This window comes from Pteropus medius, unplaced genomic scaffold, assembly GCF_902729225.1.
Source record: "Pteropus medius unplaced genomic scaffold, Ma_sr-lr_union100, whole genome shotgun sequence".
NCBI classification, from domain to species: Eukaryota; Metazoa; Chordata; class Mammalia; order Chiroptera; family Pteropodidae; genus Pteropus; species Pteropus medius.
The window spans coordinates 808,743-825,112 of NW_024350324.1; the positions used below are offsets into that span (position 1 = coordinate 808,743).

The 16,370-nt window shown below is 62.2% G+C and overlaps 1 protein-coding gene across 1 annotated transcript in view; it reads right to left on the reverse strand.

Annotated features, from left to right (window-relative positions):
• Window positions 1-6,342: 6,342 nt before the first annotated feature.
• ATP8B3 (ATPase phospholipid transporting 8B3) overlaps window positions 6,343-16,370 on the reverse strand; it is a 19,825-nt gene continuing 9,797 nt past the window's right edge. The window contains 12 exon segments of the mRNA XM_039839003.1: window positions 6,343-7,244; window positions 8,295-8,422; window positions 8,622-8,760; window positions 8,918-9,157; window positions 9,314-9,428; window positions 11,065-11,257; window positions 11,339-11,708; window positions 12,020-12,137; window positions 12,314-12,389; window positions 13,149-13,260; window positions 13,382-13,546; window positions 15,046-15,158. Of these exon segments, the coding sequence (XP_039694937.1) occupies window positions 6,411-7,244; window positions 8,295-8,422; window positions 8,622-8,760; window positions 8,918-9,157; window positions 9,314-9,428; window positions 11,065-11,257; window positions 11,339-11,708; window positions 12,020-12,137; window positions 12,314-12,389; window positions 13,149-13,260; window positions 13,382-13,546; window positions 15,046-15,158 (2,603 nt within the window). The 3' untranslated portion in view covers window positions 6,343-6,410.

Sequence of the window (16,370 nt, forward strand, 5' to 3'; positions counted from 1 at the left end):
CCCAGTAACCTCCAGCTGTCACTTTTATTTAATCGTAAAACCCGAGACAGCCAATGAGAAGTACTTCATGACAGGGAATGAAGTGGTGTGTTGGGTCACACGGGAGAACCTGTTGTCCCTGGGAAGTGAGCCACAGCAGAGGGGACATTCATCTATTCTTACGAACGTGTGCGGCCATCGATCTGACATGCCATCTGGTTCAGACTGTTCCGGAACCAAGAAAAGCCAGCTCAGTGTGGGGTCCCAGAGGGCCACCGGGGCTGGCAGTGGGGATCTACTAGTACAGCCTGCACCACTGGTCACTTTTGGGGAAGTAGCTGGGGACATGGGGTTCACGGGGAGGCAGGACAGGGCAGGCTTTCCACTACCCACAGCCCCGACTGGTAGGTATGATGTGGCAGAGAAACTGACTGAGCGAGTTCGCACTGATGCCACAAGCCTCCCCCAGCCCCTGGGGTGATGAAGCCCATCTTTTCGACCCACCGGCCCCCACTACACTGGGGGTCCTACTTTGGAGCTGGTGAGGACAGCGAGACCGCGGGGGCCAGCCCTGCTCCGTGCCAGCTGGCCCTGGGAAAGGGGTGCTGGTGGTCCTGCACCCCCCACATCCTCCCCCCATCCTCCCAGCTCCAGAGGGCTGGACACTTGAGCGAGGCCAAGTCTGGGTCTCAGTCTGCTGATGGGGGCGGGGCGGGGCGGAGGTCTCGGATACCGGAATCAGGCTGCGGAAGCCGATATCAGCCTGATACCGGGTCCCTAAGGTGGTCGGGCCTCAGTGGACAGCCCAGGGAAGGAAGCATGGACTGTCACCACCCTTCTGAGAACTTGGTTGCCCCATTGTTCCCGGGGGAGGCTACTGTGATACGTGATGCACCCCAGGGACCTATTAATTAATTGCCTCTTTCAACCCATCCACACTGAGCCAAATAATTCACAGGTAGCGTTTCCATGTCATTTCCCACAACTTCCCCCCGGGTGCGAGCTGCATAAGAGAGGGGGGGAAAGCGACCGCCACCAGTTGCTGTCCTCTTGGGGTGGGAAAACTTTGGTGGGGTGAAGGCGAGAGGCTTGAGAGGATCTGAGGCTGGGAGGAGGGGAGGCTAGGCTGGGCCAGGCAGGGACTGGAGGGTGGTGACCTGTGCCTGTGGAGGTGTGCTCATGCTGTGTCCCCTTCTTTGTCCCCCCACCCGCCCTATCTGTATGTCCGGTGTCTCCGTCTCCTCACCCACGACCGTCTGCCCTCTCTCTCCATTTCTGGCTGTCTCTACCGCCTTCTTGCTGCCCTCCCGATCTCTTCCGTGTCACCCGTCCTACTGACATTTCTCTGTCTCCCTGTCCCGCTGCCGTCTCTTCATCTCTCCGTCTTTCTGCTTTCCTGTGTCTCCCTCGGTCCCTCTGCGCGGGGCCGTGTCGTCCTTCCCGCGCTGCCTGTCCTCTCCCGCCCGGCCACGCGGTGGCGCTGTGTCCCGCTCGCCCGGCCGCCCGCGCGCCGCCGCTCGCCCGCAGCCTGCAAGCGGAAGGAGCAGGAGCAGCAGAAGGAGCGCGCGCTGCAGCCCAAGAAGCAGCGCCTGGTGTTCACCGACCTGCAGCGGCGCACGCTGATCGCCATCTTCAAGGAGAACAAGCGGCCGTCCAAGGAAATGCAGGTCACCATCTCGCAGCAGCTCGGCCTGGAGCTCAACACCGTCAGCAACTTCTTCATGAACGCGCGGCGCCGCTGCATGAACCGCTGGGCCGAGGAGCCCGGCGCGGCCCCCGGGGGCCCCGCCGGCGCCGCCACCTTCTCCAAGGCCTGAGGCACCCGGGGCCCGGGCCCTCCTCGCCTCCGCGGCCTGGGCGCTGCCCCCCACGTCTCCCTCCCCACCCTGCCGGCCCGGAGACCCGCCCCAGGGGGCGCCTGGAGAGGATGCAGTCCGGGCCCCCCACACACACACCCAGGAAGGGGCTGTACGCCCCAGCCCAAGTGCACAAGAAGGGCCCCCTCCTTCCTCCATCCCACCCCTCCAGGCCAAAGGGAAGCCCTCCGCCCTACCCCAGAGGGGGAGGGGAGACAGAAAGGGGCTCCCCAGCTCCCACTCAATTCAGGGCGCGCAGAGGCCTCTGGAAAACCAGGGCTCGCCGTGTCCTCCCAGAAGCGGGTCAAGAAGCACATACTGGAAATATAACCGGGTATTTAAGAAAAAAAGACATTTTAAGAATAACCCCTCCTTCGCCGACCCCCCCGCCCCACAGAGGGAGGCGGGAGGAGCCTTCCTCCCACACGTCCTCTCGCAGGGACCCTTCCCCGAGAACTCAGTCCCCTCCGAAGTCGCCGCGCGGAGCGGCATCTCCACAGAGCCCCTACCCACGCCAAGACCACCCCCGTCCGCCGGCAGAACGGCCCCCCAGCCGAGGACCCAGCTGCGCCTCCAGGCGGCCAGGATTGCTTGTGCCAAGAATCGCCTGCCTTAACGTCTGGGGGGTGGGGGGGGCCTGCAGCGGGACCGCCCGGCACCCCCAGGCGAGCGCCCCCTCCCGGACAGGAGTGGGTGGCCTGCTCAAACGGGCGGGTAGATTCCAGACACCGCCCCCCACCACACCCCGCGTACCCCTCCGTCAGTTGACTTTTCGCTTTAGGCACCTTGATGAATGACACACTGGAAAAGACAGACCCCAGAAAACAGAAGAAGACATCTAGATTCCACAGAGAATTCCACACACCGGGAAAAGAGCACGGAGCCCCCCACCCCACCGCCCCAGTCACCATGCTGGGGTCACTGCGTTCCTATCTGCTTTGGAACCTTCTGGAAGTCACCCGAGAGCACCTCTAGCTGGGGGAGTTTGCTGCACTGGGCGGAAGGGTGGCGAGGAGTGAACAACAGCTTCCTCGTCTCTCTGAAGAGAAGGTGAATCTGCTTGCTCCGTTTTTGCCAAAAAAAAAAAAAATGACAAGGGGGTAGGAAGGGTCAAAATGAAGATGAGCGTCCCACACACACACACCTCCCCTGCTCATCCGGTCCGGGTGACCTCCAAGACTGGCCAGCAGCTGGATCCCAAGAGCCCGCCTCCTCCGGGGTTCAAGATCTGGAGGCTAGAAGGAACCTCCCAACCCCATCCCCTCCGTCGCCTCCCAGGGAGGTGGCCACCCCGTCCCCCCACCTCGAGAATGCAAGAGACATTTCTAGTGAAATGCCCCTCCCCCTCCCCCAGGTAAAGGCTACCTCACTCAAACGTTTATGTCTGTGATTGGAAAATCACGTCTGATACCAAGATTACCCCCCTCCCAGGACCTGTGCTGGATGCTAGAAATTCCCTCTCCATGCCCACCCCCCCACCCCCCGGGGCGTGGCATAAAGGAAGCCTGCCGACCGCCCCCCCACCAGAGAGTGAGAGAGAGAGAGAAAGAGAGAGAGAGAGAGAGAGAGGGCGAGAGAGGATAGTGAGGTCGATGAGTGCCTTTTTCTTGAACCAAAGATGTGTGTGAAATGTTCTCTCGTCCTTATCGACTCGCTATTGTCCGGGCTTTTTAAGCGACTGGATCTGAGTGATGCTTCTACAACCTTGGGTGTTGGGACATTATCCTAAGAGTCCCCCATTCCTGCTCAGCGACCAACCCTGCCCCCAAACGCAGGATTGTGATCCTTCCCTTCCGCCCGTCTGTGTCCAACACGTCCTGCTATCTCCCGGCCCCGCTGGCCAGAGCGCCTGCCGCAGGGGACAGTGATTCTCAGACACACTCACTCTTTCCTCAAGATCGGAGGCCAGGCCCTCCTGTTTTGTCCCCTGCTGGACATTTAGGAATTTTCTTGGGGTCCTTTCGGTTGTAGAACATTCTAGCTACGGCTGACTGCGGTCAGATGGGGTCACGGAGGCGTCCTCATTCCTGCAATCCTTTCGGACACCTTCACATCACACACTCACGTGTGCACGCACACACACGCACCAGCTCCCGGACCCCCTTCCCCGCTCGGCCAGCCCCTCCTCCAGCAGGCCCACACCCACCCTCTCCCTGGGCCCCCGTGGGCCTCCCTCCCCACCCCCCGCCTGTCCCCAGCACCCAGCTGGTCGTCACAAACCAAAGACCATTTTCCACGCAGGGAGCGAAACCTCCAGCACAGCTCCTTTGAGCCTTTGACAATTTTCTCTGAAATACCTCAAAATATTTAATGTATAGTTTATGTGATTAAAAAAAAAAAATCCTTAGCTAGTTTTTGGAATACGTGACTTGAAGCTTTATACCGTTAAATTATAATTTTGCAGACGATGGTATGTCATTTCTTTGACGAGTTCCGTGGGAGACATATTGAATGTCGGGACAGCGAAAAAGCTGGGCGCGGGTCAGAGGCAAAGGCAGAGGAGAGTGTGAGTGACCGACCGACCGATCGAGGGCCAAGGACCAGGCGTTTACAGATGTCTTAAACGGGTCCTTTAGGAAAGAGAGGGAGAGAGAGAGAGAGAGAGAGAGAGAAGGACACCTTTGTGTTCTCTGGCGTGTTCTGTTTCTCGTTTTTGGAGTCATGTCTTATAAGAGTATTTATTATTCTATGTGTTGTGTTCAAATGTAATTTAAGAAAAAAAAAAGGAGGAAAAACGGGGAAAAAAGACGCAATGGAATTTGATTTGATGCATGACTAATGTACTCTTTCTTGATGATGATGTGCTAAGTGGGTGGGTGGGGGGTGGGACGGGCGCGGGCGAGCCCCAGTCCGTGTGCATCCTTGTGTTTCCCGGGGTCCTGCTGTTCGGGCCCCTGTGCGCTGCTCTGTTAATGTCCCCCCTTTCCGAGTGTCTGTGTCCAGCCGGCGGGAGGCGGGGAGGGAGGAAGCGGAGGGCGGACGGCGGGGCCTGAACGCCCAGACGGGGTCCCCGCCTGCCGGTGCCCACATGCCGCCCGCCGGCGCCTACAGGGCCTCCTGTCCCCGGTCCCTGGGCGCAGGCGGCTGTCACCGCCATCGTGGGCCCCTGTTGGCTTCGCGTTAGCGTGGATTCCTAAGTGTCTTGTTCAGAGGAGAGAGACAATCAGTCAGTTCGAGTCTTGTCGCCCAGGGCGGTAGGGGGCTGGGGTGTACCCCAATTTCCTGAGACCCAAACAACCCTCCTGAGACAGGCACCAGCGGGCCTCCCCCTGGACACCTCAGCCTCCGGCCCTGGCCTGGGCCAGAGTTCGCCTTCCTGTCGGGCCTGGGAGGTCCGTTTCTGAGGGGGCACCCTCCCAGCCCATGCTGGGACCCTGGAAAACAGAGAGGCCCCCAAAATCATGAGGGGGGGATCTGGACGGTCTCCCCGCCTGTGACTCTACTTCTGCCACGAGGCCCCACGACCTGCCCCCCCCCAGGGGAGAGCCCACCTTCCAGGGCGGGACCCAGGAAGGGGGCCCCCATGCTCTGACGGCCAGAGAACCCAGTCTAGGGTTGGGGGCCGGGGCCGCAGGCTCCACCCACCCGGAATGGGGGCGGGGTGGGTAAGTCAGGGGCCCACCACCGCCTGTCCCCCACACATGGCGGCCATTGCAGCTTCGGCCGAAGCAGTTCGAGCCACACCAGCTCTTCAGGTCCTGGGCTCCCCGCTCCCCGTGGCCCCGGCACCCCTCCCCCTAACGTTAGAGGGGACAGAAACCCTCTTACCCCACTCCGGGCCACAGGCTTATAGTTTCATCCGTCTCTGTTAACCATTGCTGTGCTGGATTTGTTGTTTCGTTTTTCTCCAATAAATTATTTTCTAGTCACTCACTTGGGCGTGTGTGCTGGCTGGGGAGTGGGTGCAGTAGGGGGAGGAAAGGGGTTCGCCCAGCCCGAAGATGGGCAAAGGGAGGGGACGGAGGAGGAGGAAGCCCGTCCCACCAACCCCCCCACCCCGCCCCGCCCCAGCTCCGCCGCGGGCGACTCTCTGCTTCCCCGGGGATCCACCTTCCACGGGAACAGTTAAGAGTGGGAAGGAGAAATCACGCCTCATGACCAACATCTTGTGGGGACAATTGGCCTGAAGCGTCACTGCCGCCTGTTGCTTTCTGGAGCTGGAGTGTAAGATGGTTTATGGGGTGGTGGGGGAAGGAGCCACATTGGTGCCAGAATCAGACCTCGTCACCTGCTGGGAGGGCACGGTGGGGTGGGGGGGCGGGGAAGCAGGTGGGGAGCCGGGCAGGTGAGCAGGATCCACTCGGCACCCTGCTCCCTGGTGAGAAAGAAGCTGCATGCACATTCTGTGCCCCAGGGCCGCGGAGGAAAGCAAGCAAACCCACCCACCCACCCACAGACAGGCCCAGCTTCCCCTGCAATTCCGCCACCTGGCCACTAGAGGTCAGTGTCCTGGATTCTGAAACCAGGAGGCACAGAGGGAAGCCCCGCAGCCAGTGAGCCCCCAGGAGGTCAGACGGACCCCCGTTTATTAGAAAAAGAAATGGATGTGGAGCCTCGTCCTCGGCAGGTTGACGTTTACTGGGCCTGGGCAGTCACCGTCCCTCCCGAGGCGGAGGCGGTGGGGGCTGCCGTGCCAGGCGGTGTGTCACTTGGCTGCCCACCAGGCGCTGGCGACCCCTCGGTGGCTGAGGGCTCCACCTCCGTCACCTGCTGGCATGTGGGTGACCCCACCCTGCTCGGGCAGGCTGTCTGTGTCTCGTTGGGAGGCGGCGCCGTCCCCGCCTCGAAGGAGTGGGACTCCTTTTGCCAGCTTTTCCAGGACAGCAACGACATCTTCCAAAAGGACTTCTTCTCCTCCAGGAATGCTGGCCGGTTCTCTAAAGATGACTGGTACGAAGGCAGTGCCTGGCTCTCTCTGGGTGACGGTGGCCTCTCCGTGGTGGGTGGCAGACCCTCGGGAGAATACGGCGGCACCTGCTTCGCTGACAGCTTCTCGAGGGACGACGTGGATGGCACGTTCGTGGAGGGGGTCGTGCTCTTGGTGCCCGAGGTCTTCCCTTCCATGGTCAGGGAGGAGCTCGCGGTGGAGGTGGAAGGCACCTCTTCGGAGGACACCTTCTCCTGGAGCCGGAGCGTCCTCCCCAGGAACGACATCCTCCTACGGTACCAGGGCGACTTGGTGATGTTCAGAACCAATTCTTCATCGGGCAGGAACGTGTGATCTGCCAGTATGTCGCTGTTGACCGCCGGTGACCTCCGAAGGATCGTGCCCTGCGTGATGAGGTCCGCGTAGCCCTCGCGGTGGGAGAAGGCGTAGCTGGAGCGCCGGCTCCGGGACCCCCGATGCAGATAGGGCTGAGTATCCACGGTGATGATTTCCTGCGACGGGATCTCTGCCTCTGCCTCCGCCTTCTCCTGCAGAGCAAGGGGCCGGCAGGCCTTGTCAGGCTCCCACACCGTGCCCGCGGCTCGTGGGCCACCCGCTCCCAGAGGGAGCCGTCCAGAGCCCCCCGCCGCCACTTATCGGCCAGGCTCTTCACCCCGCTAGAGTGCTCGCTGGGACCTGACTGTGACCAGCCACCGGGTGCCTTAAGCTCCCTCTGGTGGCAAAGCCTAGAGAGGTAAACCGTGGGGCAGCCACGAGACCAGCCTGTGTGGCAGAACCCGGGCAGGATTTGTGGCCATGTCCGGTCCGCTGTTCCAGTCAATTCTGAAGCCCCTCCCAGCCGCATCTGGTCCTTCGAGGTTTTAGAGACCCGAGCCAGGAAGTGCCCCCACCTTTTTGTATTGCGGTAAAATAGACAACGTAAAATTGACCATTTTAACCATTCGTAAGGGCACAGCTCGGTGGCCTTAAGCGCATTCACGTGTCGTGCAGCTGTCCCCACCGTCCACCTCCAGGACTTTCTCATCGTCCCACACTGACACCCTGTCCCCGTTACACACTCACTACTCTCCCCCAGTCCCTGGCTCTACCATCTACTCTCTGTCTCTGAATCCGATTCCTCTGGGTACTTCCGGGGAGTGGGATCACACAGGACGTGTCCCTCTGTGTCTGGCTTATGTCCCCCAGGTCCATCCATGTCGTAACAGGTGTCAGGACGTCCGTTTCGAGGCTGAGTAATATTTCACCGTGTGGACGGACCATCCTGTGTCTGCCCACCGTTCGTCGATGGACACTAGGAGTGTTTCTAAGCTCTCCCCTTCGCCTAAACCATTTCCGGGTCATTTCTGTCATCTCGACCCCCACGTTCTTGACAATTCCTGGTGGAAGCCCAATGATAGCAGTGCCGGAACCGGTCTAGCCTTCTCTACCCCAGGAAGGATGGCTCCCTGGGGGCATGGGGCGTCCGTCTGGGTCTCCACCCCTGCCTCCAGTCCCATGTCTCCTTGGAGTACCTGTTCCCTGCATAGGCTGGGGTTCCATGAAGGGGCAGTGGGGACCCCAGCTTCCTTCACCTTGGGATGTGGCTTCTTGAGAGCTTGGTAAATGATACGAAAGGCTAAGACGGGCAGGGTGTTCAAGGACACGTTCAGCAGGACCACCAGCAGGGCGGACGGCTGCGACACCACGTTGCGGTTCGCGTCTGGTGACGGGGCAGGGTCACGGCTCAGCCCGGGGCTGGGGCCTCCCCAGAGCCTGCACGGTGTCCCCTCCTCCCGAGACCTACCTCTTCCCCTCCCGACACCTCCAGGATGCCTCCATGCAAATTCCCCAAGGACCCAGGCCCCACCCGTCCCCAGGGCCGGCCTCCCCGTCCCCCCACTTCCCCACTGGGGGCTCACACAGAAACGCAAAGGCCAAGGGCGAGGCTCTGAAGAGCCAGAAGCTCTGGCTGGCCCACGTTATGACCATGTACAGGCAGAGGCTGAGGGAAATGGCGAGCACGCACAGGACCGTCCAGTACTTGATGATGAGAATGACCTGAATGGGGGGGGAGGGGGAGGGGGAAGCTGCGCTGGGGATCCCCAGGCTCCGCGGGGAAGGGTGGGGGCCCAGCCCCAGGGGTCCGCTGCTAAGGCCTCCCGGCTAGGTAACCAGGTGGTGCAGCCCCCAAGGCCCGGTCCGAGGCCCCGCCTACCTCCACCGTGATGGACAGCAGGCACGAGAGGGCCACGACCTCGGCAAAAGACTGGTAGTCACTGAAGCTGAGCGGCCCCGCCGTGTCACGGCTCACCCACAGAGTCACGAAGAAGTTGACCAGAGAGGTGGCCATGCCATGGGCAACGGCCTGGAAGAAGACCCAGTAGTTGAAGAGCCGGTCCTGCTGGCCGTGGACGTAGAGCTCAGGCAGCTCCAGGCTCTGCTTGGCGCTCAGGTCCTGCGGGGTGGGTTCTGGGGGGCAGTGACACAGTGATGGGCAGGGGCGTGGTGCTGAACTGCCCTCCAGGGCTGCGGGGTCTCCCAGTCCCCCAGGCAAGAAGGGGGCAGAGACAAGAGCACCCATGGGAAGGAGGTGGGCGCTCAGCCTTCTCACCTGCTCGAAGAGCCCAATGTAGAGGACGGGGAGGGTGGTGTACAACAGGTTGTAGAGAGCCAGGAACCAGCCTTCGTACAGGGGCTGCGGAGGGAGGGCCGGTCAGTGGGCAGCCCTCGGCCGCCAAGCAGCGGGAGATCCCCGAGCCCCCTCAGCGCCTGGGCAGGATGCTCAGACAATCACGTTGCCATCAAGGTTGGGGCTAAGACCAGGGCATACAGGCGGGGGCAGAAGCGGCAGCGGCTGATCCGTTTCGGACAGCTCCTGCGAGTCTGTGCAAACTGGACGGCTTCAATAAAGAGCCACAGGAGGAGAAACGGAGAAAGAATGTTTTGTGTGTGTGTGTGTGTGTGTGTGTGTGTGGTCATTTTAGCTTTGGGGAGTCACCGATGGGCACGAGAGCTGAAAGGCACCCCACGGATGAGTAGTCCAACCCCCTTCTCGAAGCGTGGACCCAGTCCAGTTAAAAGGATACGGGGTTTCAGTCCCAAAAACCATGTCATGAGCACAAATAAGTAACACTCCAGAATTCCACAAGAATCCAGCTTCCCGGTGCTGGAGAAAAGCATCATAAATGAGTACCCAGGAAAGGCTAAGCTGGGCCCTGTTCCGCGGGGCTGGCATCAGAGGTATCGGTGTGAACTCGGTTTTTAATACACACGAGACAGACGGACGGATAGACACAGACACAGGGACGGCGTGACCATTCCTTCGCTCTGTCCGCTGAGGGGGGCAGAGCACCCCAGCAGCGACGAGCACACCCGGCACTGGGCTCTTGGTGGCTAAGCACCATTATTCCCTAACGTGCAGAACCGGGGCTCCTCGCGGGGACGGCCACCCCCGGGGTCGCAGCAGGGAGCTAACGACACACGCGTGGGGCCCCCACAGTGCCGGAAAGTGAAGGCGTGCTCGGGGAAGAGCCAGCGCCTGTCGAAGGGACACATCGGGGCAACCAGAGCCATGAAACGTGCAATACGATAAATAAATAAATAGCCACGAGTCCACGGTGACAAAAGTAAAGAGCTGCATAAAGGAATCGGCGGCAGAGGAGAAAGAATGGTTCCTCCCCACGGAGTGCCCGTTAACGAACGCAGAGGGGTTGGACGCTGCCCCCGCCGAGGGCGGGAAGGGGTCGAGGGGCAAAAAAGCGGCCCATGAGACGGCAGGTGCGGACCGACTCGGACGACACAGCTGTGTCTCCGCCCCGGCGACGCCCACCCCAGAGGGAGTGGGGAAAGCAGTTGCACACACAGCAGCACCTAAACCCGTAAGGTATCTGGAAATACAGCCGTGAAACGTGCCATGGGTGTTTATCAGGGTTTCCTTCCCAAGGGCCTGGGTGTCAGGGATGGGGGTTCAACTCCCTTTCGCGGCCATCTGTTTTCAGACATCATCACCCTGTGACTTTCCAGGGGCTCCCGAGGGCACGTCTGGTCTTCACCGTGACACTCTCGAGAGTCTTGAAGTCAGGGACCCAGCCCCCGTCTGCCCTGTCTTCTCTGGGGTCTCACTCCCTTTCGCCCCTAGAAGACGTGCCTTGGAGGGGGGGGGGCATCTGCCCTGCGCTGGCTTCAGGGTGCAAATCTGACCTCGACGGGCACAGAGCGGAGCGGGGACCACGCCCTCCCTCACCTGGCAAGCCCCGCCCTGAGGTCCCCTTGGGAAGGACGGGCACCCCCCCCCACCCCAAAGGCCGCGGCGGGCAGGCGGCGGCACCTAGGCGGTGTGGCGTTGTTATTTAGAAGGCGAACCAGATCTGGACCATCATGCTGGCCACCGTCTTGTAGATGAAGTAGCGCAGGAACTTGCAGATGCGCATGTAGGACCAGCGCCCGTGCACCAGCAGCAGCCGCCGTAGGAAGCAGAACTGGGCCAGCACGTAGTCGCTGCTGTGCACCGCCTGCATGCCCTCCTGGCCCGCCAGCCCCACGCCGACGTCCGCAGCTGCGGGGCACACGCGGCCCGTCAGCCCCCCGGCCACCCCGGCCCGCCGCGGGCCGCCCCCGCCTGGCGCCCGCCACCCACTCTTGATCATGTTGACGTCATTGGCGCCGTCCCCGATGGCCAGAGTCACCACGTCCCGGTATTTCTTGACCAGCGCCACAATCAAGGCCTTCTGCTTGGGCGTCACCCGGCAGCAGATGACCGCTTGGCACCTGGAGGCCAGCTCCACGAAGGCCTGCTCCCGCTGCACATCGGGGGCCTCGCCGCTGCCGGCGCCCTTGCCCTTCGCGCTCCTCAGCTGGATGCGGAGGGACTGCCACAGCGGAGAGACGCGCCTGGCCTTCGGGAAGTCCGGCGTCTGCTCCTCCGCCCCCTGCCAGGACTCCACATCCATGCTGACGTTCTGGACCAGCGCCCGCGGCTCCTTGTGCAAGGACAGCAGCAGCTGGTCCTGGCCGGTGAGGGGGGGGCGGGGATGGGAGGGGCGGGCAAAGGGGGCGCATCACTCTGCCTGCACCCCAGCCCGCCCCCGTGAACGGCCCCAGCAGACCGCTCCTCCCCACTCCTGTCCCAACCCAAGGCCGGAGGTGACCGCATCGCTCAGGTCCCTCCGAGAACCACTCTTGGCCTGGTGTTCGCCTCGGCTTTGCCAGCAGCCTACCCCACCCCCCCCCCCACCCCCCACCCCCACCTTCTGCTCCTCCCAGCGCCCGCCCCTCAGCCCCTGGGCCTGGGCAGAGCCAGCCCTGAGCTGACACTGACCAGGAACTCCCCGTTGATGACCATGGCCGTCTTGACCTGGGGCAGGAACAGGTTCTTCAGACTGTCCTTGTCACCCAGCAGGTTGTTGTTGCTCTCCCCGTAGGCCTCCAGGATCCGACTGCGGGAACCCAGCCAGGGCTCAGACACAGGCACCGGCTTCCTTCCAGCCCTCCCCAGCTGTGCCGCCGTTTCCCGCTCTGGGAGTCCCTCCAGGTGGAAGCCCGGGACACCCTGCAGACCCCCGGGGCCACACCCTGCCCCCGCCAGCTCACCAGCCCCCACCTCTGTCCTTACACTATCTCCTTCTCCTCCAGGATGAGCATGTCCTCCGAGAGCAGCCGGCAAGCAAAGCCGATGTTCACCGCGGTCTCTGCAAACCAGCCCAGCTCAGCATCTGCGCAGTGGCCACCCATCCCCGACTCCGGGGGCCACACCCACCCTGTCGCATAGAACCAAGCCACAGCCAATCACGGCAGGAGGCCACACGCCCTGGGAACCACGATTGGTTCAGAGGAGGGCATGTGACCCAGGCCGGCCAATGAGAGCCAGTCCTGAGACTTTGGCTGTAGCTCTGGGCAGAGGGGCCTGCACTCTGGCTGGCTGGGGAGGGGCTGCTGGAGGGAGGTGAGTCTGGGGCCAGGGCCGAGGGATCGTTAGACATGTGCCTAGGGCCCAGGAGCACTTTCAAAAAAAGTGACTATAATCCAGCCTGGACATTTGTCTTTATACCAACACTCCTGGAAAACGCAGTTTGAAACACTTGGTAGGAACGTGCCTCGCGCCCACAGGAGTGCTAATGTGGCCCTACTGGCACCCGTGGGGGAGTAGGGGACAGTCAGGGCTCTAGGGCGACATGATCTGAGGTTCCATGCCAGCTCCGCCTCCAAGCTGGGCTCATCTATGACACGAGGGCAGCAAGAGCCCCTGCTCACGGTGCCACCAGCCTGAGGGAGGTGCCTGGAGGACCTCGGTCGTTCTAACTGTTCTGTTTCTCCGTTCCCGGGGGCAAAGTGTGGGGAGGGGGCAGTGCCGAACCTGACAAGTAGGACAGGCTGACGGTGGCAGCCAGCACACGTGAGCCACCCATCTGCCTTCTCTTGCTGCTGAGGGCGGCCGCCCCAGCACCCACCTTGCTTGTCTCCTGTGAGTACCCACACTTTGATGTTCCCTTGCTTAAGACACTGGATGGTTTCGGGGACACCATCCTGGAGCCTGTCTTCGATGGCTGTGGCTCCCAGCAGCTGGGGGTGAGGCAGAGAGCGGGCTGAGCAGGGACCCAGCTACCCTGGCAGGCGTGGGGCGTCTGGGGCCTGCAGGGCTGGAGCTGGGATGCTGGGACCCGCCGCCCCACAGCGCGCCCACCTGGAGGTTCTGCTCCATCTCCTCATACAGCTGGTGCAGGGCGTGGGCCCGGTTCTGAAGCAGGATGCTGGCCTCCTGGTGCCGCTGGTGCCAGTCCTTGTATGCATCCTCATCCACCTTCTTGTAGGCCAGGCACAGCGTGCGCAGGGTCTCCTGGGCAAAGGACTGGGGGCCGGCCGGGCAGGCGGACAGGCACCCCCCCGTCACCACCATGCCTGCCTGGGCACTCCTCCCAGACCCTCTCCCTCTGCCTGGGCTCCCCGAACCTCCCTACCACCCACAGTCCACCTTCCCCAGAGGGGCTGGGATCACATGCCACCCTGCCCCCATCAGCTCTAAATCAGCCCCCAGCCCAGGTCCATTCTGCCTCCAGACCTCCGCACTGCGGTGACCCACCATTTCTCACTGTCCCTGAAGACCCTCAGTGCAGCCACTCCCGGCCCAGCCAGGGCGCCCACAGCCCCAGTCCCCTCCCTCTGACCCCTGGGCCCAGGAATGTCTTTACCCCACTGTGCCCCATTTCTCAAGGGGCTATGGGGGAGAGAGGACAGGAAGAACTCTGAAGGTCCCTGTTTCTAGGCCCCAGGAGGATGCAGAGCTTGCTCACCCCAGAGACTCCCTAGGGGCCGGGTGGCCCCAGAGAAGGTGCCCAGTGTGGCTCCCTACTTCCCTCCAGGCCTCCAGCCTCACTTCTGTCCACGACTGGAGGTGGGCCTCGGAGGCCAGGCATGGATGTGACGCAGGCTCTCAGGCCACCAGGAGCTCCAGACGGGACTTTGCTCCATGGGTGCCTCAGTTTCCCTACCCGCTCCACGGGGTGCTTGAGCCAAGCCATCCTGCCAAGCCCCTTCCCCAGTTCTTAGTCAGGGAGCAGCCCCGACGCCCCCTCCTGGCAGATTCCTGGCGGAGCAGGGCACTCTGGAGGCCCCAAGGGAGGGGTACAAGGCATTCCTTGCAGAATCCCTCTGGCTCCTGTGCTAAGTGATGCTGGGGCCCAGCAAAGCCCTTGGGGGAGCCCCACAGGGTCTAGACTAGGCCAGCGCTGGGGAGCCTGGCCTGACACATCAGCCCGATGATAGGGTCAGGCAGGAAAGTCCCCCTGGAGACGGGGACCTCGTGATGGAGCCCTGAGGACCAAGACCTCCTGAGTGACAGACTGGAGGAAGACACCTGAGCAGAGAGAACGGTGCGTGCAGAGGTCAGAGGTCCTGGGGCATCACCTGAGCACGGAGGAAACTGCAAGCCAGAAACTGGGTTTCCGGGGGACCCCCAGGGGGCAAAGAGAGACCAGTCTAGAGAGGCCGGCAGGAGACGGAAACATATAGCCTCAGAACTCGTGGAGAAGAAAGATCTGAGGCAGTGGGGCTGAGTGTGTCTTGGAACCCAGGTGTGGCTGGGAGAGGGTGGTGTTGGCCGGGGCCAAAGCCAACCACAGGGTGTCTGTCCTTGTGGGACTTAGAAAATTCGCCCCCTCTAGGTGGGTGTAGCTTGGAGCTCAGCTCCTCTTCACCGGGGTTGGCGGCGGGGGTGGGGTGGAGTGGGGGGACTTTGTGCATGCGCATCCTGGACAACCGTCCATGACCACCCCAAGTACCTGAGGCCATTTCTCCGCACACTGTCCCCCTCCATCCTCTCTCCCTCCTTCCCTCCCCACTGAGACTTACTGCTAGGGCCTCCTCCGTCTTCCACTCTGTCAAGGCCTTCTTGCACAAGAGATCAAAGATGACGATGTCAGCGCCTTTGGTGTAGAGGTAGATGGAGCCCTCGGGGTCCCTGACTGCACAGGGAGGGGCCTGGCTGCAGCGTGAGCCCCACTCCGCCCGCCACCTGCCCCAGGCAGGGCCGGCGCTCACCCAGCACCGACATCCGCTTCCGGATGCTGTTGAAGTCCATGATGGCCAGCACCTGGTACACCCGCTCCTCCCCCAGCTCCACCACCGTGATGCTGTCCTGCGTGCGTGCCAGGAACACGTAGCCGAAGTTCCGGGCGGCTGTGACCAGCGCCTCCTCGTCCGGGGAGGCCGCCTGGTACACCAGCTTGTCTGGTGAGGGAGGGGACCGCGGGGCGGGAGGCGCGTTCGCTGAGAGCCTGCCATCTTCCGGGGACCCGCCACCCACCTCTGTAGCCCCGGGGGACGTGGACACAGCAGAGGTTCACCAGATGTTGACAAGACACTGGCCTCTCCGGCCAGTACAACCTCTAAGCCCCACAAAGTAAGGTGGGCGCTTGGGTTGCGACTTAGATGACCTTCCCCTCCAAGATGAGGGACAGTGCTGCTCGAGCCCTGGGACCGGACAAGCCTCCAGGTCCAGGAGAGGCGGGGCTTGGGTCAGGGGCCCATGGCGGGTGCCCAGGGGGTGCTGCATGGAAGGACCCAGGAGGCCGCTCACTGTCTTTCTCCTGCGCCATGACCGTGTGGCAGATGGCCAGCAGGCGCCAGAACTCCTGCACCATCCTGTCCTTCCTGTCCAGCACAGCGCCCATGAGCTTCAGGTTTCGGAAAAGCAGTTTCCCGTCGGCGAATTTGTTCCAGATGTAGGGGTTCTCCTGGGAGCGGGAGAGGCCGGTTCCGGGCGGGTCCCTGCCCGGCCCCTGCCACCGTCCAGTGCTGTGGGGCGGCCAGCACTCACCTTACGTGGAACCTCCTCCTCGTCCTGGCCTGGGGAAAGATGCTGCTTCAGGCTCAGCTCTCCGGGACCGCTCGGGGTCCCACGGCCACCGCGCCCCAACGTCACGCCTCCTGGGGCCACCGGGAAAAGCCAGGCCCAGACCCGATGCCCCGGGCAACGGAGGACCCTGGCCTCGGCTTTGCTTTTTGCACAAAGGAGGGAAACATGGGGCCATGTCTCCCGGGGGACCTCAGAAGGGCGGCCCAGAGTGGGACTCAGCCCGCTATGTTCCATCTCGTTTGTGGTGTTTTTGAAAATGTGGACTTGGCCGCCTAACTTGAAAAATTTGGTGATTTCACATAAACACAAACATTTCACA